The sequence below is a fragment of the Physeter macrocephalus genome, chromosome 8, assembly GCF_002837175.3.
Source record: "Physeter macrocephalus isolate SW-GA chromosome 8, ASM283717v5, whole genome shotgun sequence".
NCBI lineage: Eukaryota > Metazoa > Chordata > Mammalia > Artiodactyla > Physeteridae > Physeter > Physeter macrocephalus.
In genome coordinates this window covers 12,801,735-12,808,375 of record NC_041221.1, presented here as the reverse complement: position 1 = coordinate 12,808,375, position 6,641 = coordinate 12,801,735, and the positions used below count along the sequence as shown (strand labels likewise).

General features: G+C 60.5%; 1 protein-coding gene across 8 annotated transcripts in view; it reads right to left on the bottom strand.

The window, feature by feature from the left end:
* WDR4 (WD repeat domain 4) overlaps positions 1 to 6,641 on the bottom strand; it is a 33,948-nt gene that overhangs the window by 21,899 nt on the left and 5,408 nt on the right. For 5 of the 8 annotated variants that reach the window (XM_007111191.4, XM_055086439.1, XM_007111197.4 and 2 more), the window contains 2 exons: positions 789 to 945; positions 95 to 207 (listed from right to left, as the gene is read on the bottom strand). The exons of 1 other annotated variant lie outside the window; for it this stretch is intronic. In XM_007111191.4, the coding sequence (XP_007111253.1) occupies positions 95 to 207; positions 789 to 945 (270 nt within the window). The remainder of the gene's footprint in view (positions 1 to 94; positions 208 to 788; positions 946 to 6,641) is intronic. 2 more of the 8 variants (XM_055086441.1, XM_055086443.1) reach the window with 1 other exon arrangement.

Sequence of the window (6,641 nt, the reverse complement as noted above, 5' to 3'; positions counted from 1 at the left end):
CTCACTCGGCGGGGGGACGGGGGTCACTCACTCGGCGGGGGCAGGGGGACAGGGGCACTCACTCGGTGCGGGGACGGGGACGGGGGACACTCACTCGGTGTGCCCAAGGCAGAAGGACTCGATGTTGTGCGGAGCCGCGGCCCAGCTCACTCGGATTTTCTCGTCCCGGTCGGCCGTGAGGACATAGCGGTCATCGGGACTCACGGCCTGTGCACGAGGGTTGGAAGGGGCTGGTCAGCGTGGCCGGCTCCCCCCGCCACGCCAGGCCTCAGCTCAGGTGTCCCCCGAGGGCCACAGCTGCCCCACACCTCCTGCCCCCGCCGCAGCCCGGCCGCGCCCACTCCCGTCTCCGGCACCTGGTCGCCTTCCTCTCCTTCCTTTCACGTGTCCCCATGTCCAGCCCGTCACTGAGTCCTGGCGATCTGTCCTTCACGACCGCCCCGGTTCCTGTGTGCCCCTGCAGGGTCCCACCCCGCCCCGCCGCCCCTGGCCGCAGCCCGGCCCTCGTGGGCCTCGGGGCCTCTGGGGGGGCAGCTCGTGGCTCGGGGGCTCGGAGGACGCCTGCTCTTTCCACACCCCTCCCCCTCATCTCCCCGACCTGGGCCTCCCCCACGTCCAGACCACCCAGCTGCCCCTAACTTGACCGCTGTCCTTCAGCCTGCTGCCAGCTTCACCCCTGAAACTGGGGCCCTGCCCACAGCGGAGCCCAGACCCGCCCACCTGCACACAGGCCGCCCCCTCCTCGTCCCGAGCCGGAATGTAGCCAATGAAGCACGTTGCCCACGTACCACATCCAGCAGCATGGACAGGTGTCCCAGTTCAAGCTTGCCGCTCCCGTGCGGCTCCAGCACCGAAAAGGAGTAAACGTCCCCAGACTTGTCTGCTACCAGAACCTTCTCCTCAGAGGCCGTGAAGGTCAGGGCTGTGCACCTCCTCACCACAGTCCTACAAGGCCAGAGACGCCCACGGTCGGCCTATACGGGTCGGCGCCAGGGCCGCCCGCTGACCCACAAGGCTCCCGCCACGTGGCAGTTACCGAAGACGGTGCCAAAAACATGAAGGATGGAAACAGAGCCAATGCCTCAGACTAAACTTACTTTCGCGGTATTTTTTCTTTTAAAAATGTGCTAACGGCAGAATCTGGGTGGTGGGTATCTACGTGGCCAACGTGAGACCCGCTCAGCTTGACAGTGTGTTTGAAGGCTGTCGTGATAGAGTGCTGGGGGCGGGGCTCCCGGGGCTCCCTGTGCGTCACGGGGACGACAGCAGCCAGCTTCCTGAACGCCAACGCGCTCTGGGCCGTGACCACGGCTGCGGAGGGCCCTCCTGCCCCTGCGGCTTCCCATCCAGGACCCCGTCCTCCGCGCCGCCCACCCACCGCCGGCTCTGCCGCCTGGACCGGGATCCCGCACGCGCTGCTCGCGCGCACACGGGAGGGCCGCGAAGCCGAGAGCTGGGGGCACATCACAAATCCAAATCCTTGATCCGGAGCCACAAGAGCTGTCACGTCTGCGAGCTGGTTCAGTAACGACATCAGCCACAAGGAGCAAAACCACAGGTGGTGACACAGGCCCCACCGCCGGCCTGCTCGCCCCGGGTCGGGGTCAGGCCGTTTCCTCCTGTTACCATTTTTCATTTTGTTTCTACTGGGACGTCTTCCAGGTAGCAAAATAGGCTCTCCACGACAAGGTACCCGTATTTTTCATTCTACGTTAGAGACGAGCCATAACGCTGCTTTACACACAAACGTCTTCCGTTTATCTACACACGTGGCCTCTTCACAGAAGGGCCGGTCTCAGCTTTGCCGTCACCCGAGGGCTGGAAGGGGACCCACTGTCCCCGTAAAGAGCTAACGTCCGTGCAGACGACACCCAGCTCACAGCAGCTGGGACTCCAGACGTCAGCCTGAGACGGAAACTGAACGTTACGCCCCCCACGCAGGGCCCATCGGAGCCCTGCCCGCCTCTCGGGAGGGGAGGACAGAGGAGCGAGCGGGAGGCCCTGCTGGGTTCCAGGCGCCGCCAGGGGCTCGGAAGCCGCTGGACGGCCCCCACTCCTCGGTCCGGCGCAGCCCGGCAAGGAGGCGTGATGCCATGAACGTGGGGAAACAACAAGGAAAGGGGATCAGACCCCAGAGCAAGACTGATCAGAACTCGCGGCGCGCCCGTCACTTAAGCAAACGGCCTGTGCCGCACCAGCGACACCGTCGCACAGCCTAACGGCCTGGGGGAGCGGAGGGGGAGGCACGACCTCCCGGGGGCACTGGCCTAGGACAGTCCTCGGGAAGCAACGGGCTTGCAGCCCAATGAGCTCGCCCACCCCAGGGGGAAGTGAGCCCTCCAGAGCCGGCCCCCTCCCCACTGCAGCCCCCTCCCCTTCCCACTCCGCATCTCGCCTCTTTGTCCTCTGCCAGCTGGGGGCTTCCAGCTTCTCAGGCTAAACCCAACCTGGCAACGATTCCAGGATGCGGCTCAGCTGTGCGGGATGGGTGTAGGCATTGGGACCTGCGGGCATCAGGACACAGGTGGCGGCAGGCCATCGGACAGGACCGTCGGTGGCTGGGTGGCTGGCCGTGCCACCCCAGCAGAAAGAGCCCTGGAGGCACCGACCTTCGGCCTCCGCGGGGTCTGGGGCCTCAGCGCTTTCCCTTGATCCACGGAGTCACTGGGTTCAAGGCCCAGGCCCATCTCCTCAGGCCCCCCCCAGGGTGGGTGTGGCCCCCTCCTCCCTGCCAGGGGCAGAGGAAGGGGCCGCTACAGCGAGCTCCGAGCCGTGAGCGGGTCCCACAGCCGCTCGGGGCCCCGGCCGGTCAAATGTGGATGAACTGGACGTCAGATGTACCGAGGTGGGTGCCGTTCTGAGGGGGCCCATCAGACCCCAAAGGGGAAGAGCTGCTGCGCCCCCTGCAGGGTGCCGTCCACTAGACCAGCATGGGGGGACCGCCCACTGCGTGTGGTCGCCCCGGCGACTTCAACTCACCCCGCTCTCCTGCAAAAGCGTAATCAGGGAGGGAAGGCGCCGGGCTCGGGGTAAACGCACAGGAAAAGGCAACCGGAGACACACGACCCCTGCCCTGAGCTCGCCCCAGCCCAGCCCCTGGGCCCCATTATCCGAAGGCTGCAACACGAGGGAGGCCCTGCAGTTGTAATCTGTTTCCTTAACTTCAACCAATCACATCATGCCTTCCACACCACCTAATGCAAGCATTTCCTACACAAAGTTATTCTGTTGGTATCAACTTAAAAGCCGAGAGAACGTACGACTAAAGGGAAAACGCCCAGCACCGAGGCCGCTAAGGTCTACGGCCCCGAGTGTTATTGGGTCTCACTTGGAAAGAAGCCCTGACACACGACCTTCCAGAGACAACACGGCACCTTCCCTTCAGTCCACACCCACAGGCCTCAGGGTAGAGGGACCCAGGCACAGTCATGGGGACCAGGCGTCTGAACACCCGCCCTGCCCCGCGCCCGAGGAGGCCTCACCTAAACTCTCTCAGAGATACGGGAACATATGTATATGTATAGCTGATTCACTTTGTTGTAAAGCAGAAACTAGCGCACCGTTGTAAAGCAATGATACTCCAATAAAGATGTTTAAAAAAAAAAAAAAAAAAAACGCCCGACGCCACGCAGACCCCCTGCTCCCTCCTCAGACCCTGCACGAGCCAGGACCCTTCTAGAACAGCCAGAGCCCCCCAGGAGCCCTGGACACTTGCCGTGCCACCCCGGCAGAAGGGCAGGAGCTCCGGAACCAGGACCCAGGAGTGCGGCAGGCTGCGTGGACACCCCCGTGCCCACGTCCAGAGTGAAATCCCTACCCACCCGCGGGACGCGCGCAGAAGTGGCAGTTCACCCGCGTGTCTGCCTTCTAGCAAGTCCGGAGCTGCCGGCTACAGAGCGAGAGCAAGCTGGCCGCCAACTCTCCCCACCACCAGCAGGCCCTGCGCCCGCACCCATGCTTCACAGAAGTGGTCCGTGTGACCGCGAGGGACCCAGGGGTCAAGAGCCGTAACAGTGGGCACGCCCCCTCGGTGAAGAATCACCCTCATCCAAAGAGAGGTCAGGCCCGTGGCCTCACGGCCTGGGGGGAGGTGATCTCTAGGAGGACAAAACAGGTCTCCAGGGGCAGAAACAGATCCCGCGAAGAAACTGTCGCACGGGGAAGGCAGGTGCCGGGGAGGCAAACGCCGAGTTGGAGGGCCGCGCGGTGTCCCTCGCTAGGGACCTCTGGATGATGAGATTCAGGGTGATTTGTTTTTGTTCCCACTTTGGCCTTCTCTGAGGTTCCCAAATTTTTACATGAACCAAAAAAATTCAAGGGGGAGAATGGAAAAAATTGCTGTGGTAGGAAACCACACTGCTCCAGGGACCAGACAGGACACCTACGAACCTGCCCTCAGCTGCCCTCCCGCAGACCCCACAGGGGCAGGTCTGCACTCAAGCACGCCCGTGGCAGCTCTAGACGGCGGCCTGCGGGAGCCTGTCGGCCGAGGCTCACCCGTAGTGTCTCGCTCAGCACGCGACGCTATATGGGACGGCCGGGTGACAGGGCAGCCGCAGCGGGTGGCCTTGTTTAACACAAACGGGAAAAACCCAAGTTCCCCAACAGAGAGTCAAAGGGAAAAGGAACAGCCACCCCACGGGCAGGCAAGGGGCGTGAGAAGACAGCTCACAAGATACAAGCCGTCCTTCAGGGTAAGGCTGCTCTCCTCGCTCCTAACAAGGCAAGCCCTCAAGGTCCCACCCTTCTTCTCACACGGCCCCAAGTCCAAGGTTAGATGCTACTCAGTGCTGGGGTGTGGGGTGCCACTCCTGCGCTCTGGGGGATAAAGGGAAAACCCCTTGGGAAGGCAATCTGCGATAATCGACATAATTTACAAATACACGTCTTCAGACTTGGCAATTCAGTTTGGGCAACTTTTTCAGATAAATGAGAAAAATTACGTCTGTATATGATAATCCACTGAAGCACTTTTTGAAAGAGCAGAACAACTGAAAGGCAGGTAAGAAACGTCCATGAAGAGGGAAGGTCAAGAAAACGACGGGACCGCACACAGTTGCTACTCTGCAAAGTACTGACCAGCACAGACATCTCTGCCATCGGCTCCATCGGGTGTACCTCCAACACGCCCTTCAGTCCTAAAGACCCCAAGGCTCCTCTGACCCAGGCCTGATCCCCTGGGTCCTCTGATCATTGCCCAGGTCCCCTCGTCAACCTGGGGGTCAGACGCAGATTTACGGATGTCCTCGCAGGGTGCTCAGAGCTCTAATACATCACGCTGCAGACAGAATCAGTCTGCATGTCCTCAAGGTACCCCGGTGGGCGTACCAGACGCACGGCCAGACAGCCTTTACTTTAGCAAAAGAATTACTGCCAGATTCCCTTAGATCGTTTGATTTTCCTCTTTTGGGGCAAAAAGTCCCCTTTGAGAATCTGACGTAAGGTATGGAGACTCCACAGACGAACGTCAGCAGTCAGGGTCAAGAAAGGAGATTAGCTACTGTTACGGGCTGAACTGTGTCCCCGCCCCCCCAAATCCATGTTGGAATCTAAAACCCCCCCCAGACCTCAGAACGTGGCTGTATTTGGAAAGACAGCCTTTAGAGAGGTGATTCAGGTGCGGTGTGGCTGTTCAGGTGGACCCCATCCAGTGTGATGGGCATCCTTACAAGAGGAAAACAGCACACAGAGGGATGTGACCATGCGAAGAGACAGCAAGAGGGTGGCCATCTACAAGCCACGCCCCGGAGAAACCAACCCTGCTGACACCTTGACCTTGGACCTCAGCCCCCAGAACTGTGAGGGCTAACTACCTGTTGTTTAAGCTGTGGTGTTCGTCACGGCGGCCCTGGCTGCCTCATCAGCTACCATCACCTGCCATCCTGTCGCGGGCCTGCCCTCCCCGCTCCCTACAGGTTGTGGAAGCAAAACCAAGGCTACCTGCAAGGATCCCTGGGGGGGAGCTCAGGGTCAGAAACCCCAACGTTCCCGGCGATGTTCAACCCTGAACCCCGAAAATACACGACATCGTCTGTGCTCTAAGTGACCCGCCAATGTTCCGGCTATGTTGGCAGGAGGATGCTGCCTCACAGGCCTCTCCGGTTAAGGGGGATGTGAGTTCACATCGGCAGGAAGGAGCAGTTCATCAGCAATCATCCTGTGGCTACACGGCAACACACATTTAAAAGTCGTTTTGGGGCTGGAAACTGTAACTGACCGTGGGCGGTAGCTGGAGGGCACGGGTGCAGGGAGATGCCCTGTACATCCTTTTAATTTTCTGTTTTAAGCTTTCAAAACATGAGCATCTATTGCCCGTCTAATACACAAAAACACGTATAAAGTAAAAATGAAGTAATGTTACTGGACTTTATTTTTAACCTGACTGGAATCGAGGGCAGAGTGGGTACTCCTTGCTTTTGATGCCACCTGGAATCTGGCTTTTTATCCTTCTCTTAGCAAATAAGATGAGATAAAAATCTTAGAAGTGGGGCTTCCCTGGTGGCGCAGTGGTTGAGAGTCCGCCTGCCGACGCAGGGGACGCGGGTTCGTGCCCCGGGCCGGGAGGATCCCACGTGCCGCGGAGCGGCTGGGCCCGTGAGCCGTGGCCGCTGAGCCTGCGCGTCCGGAGCCTGTGCTCCGCA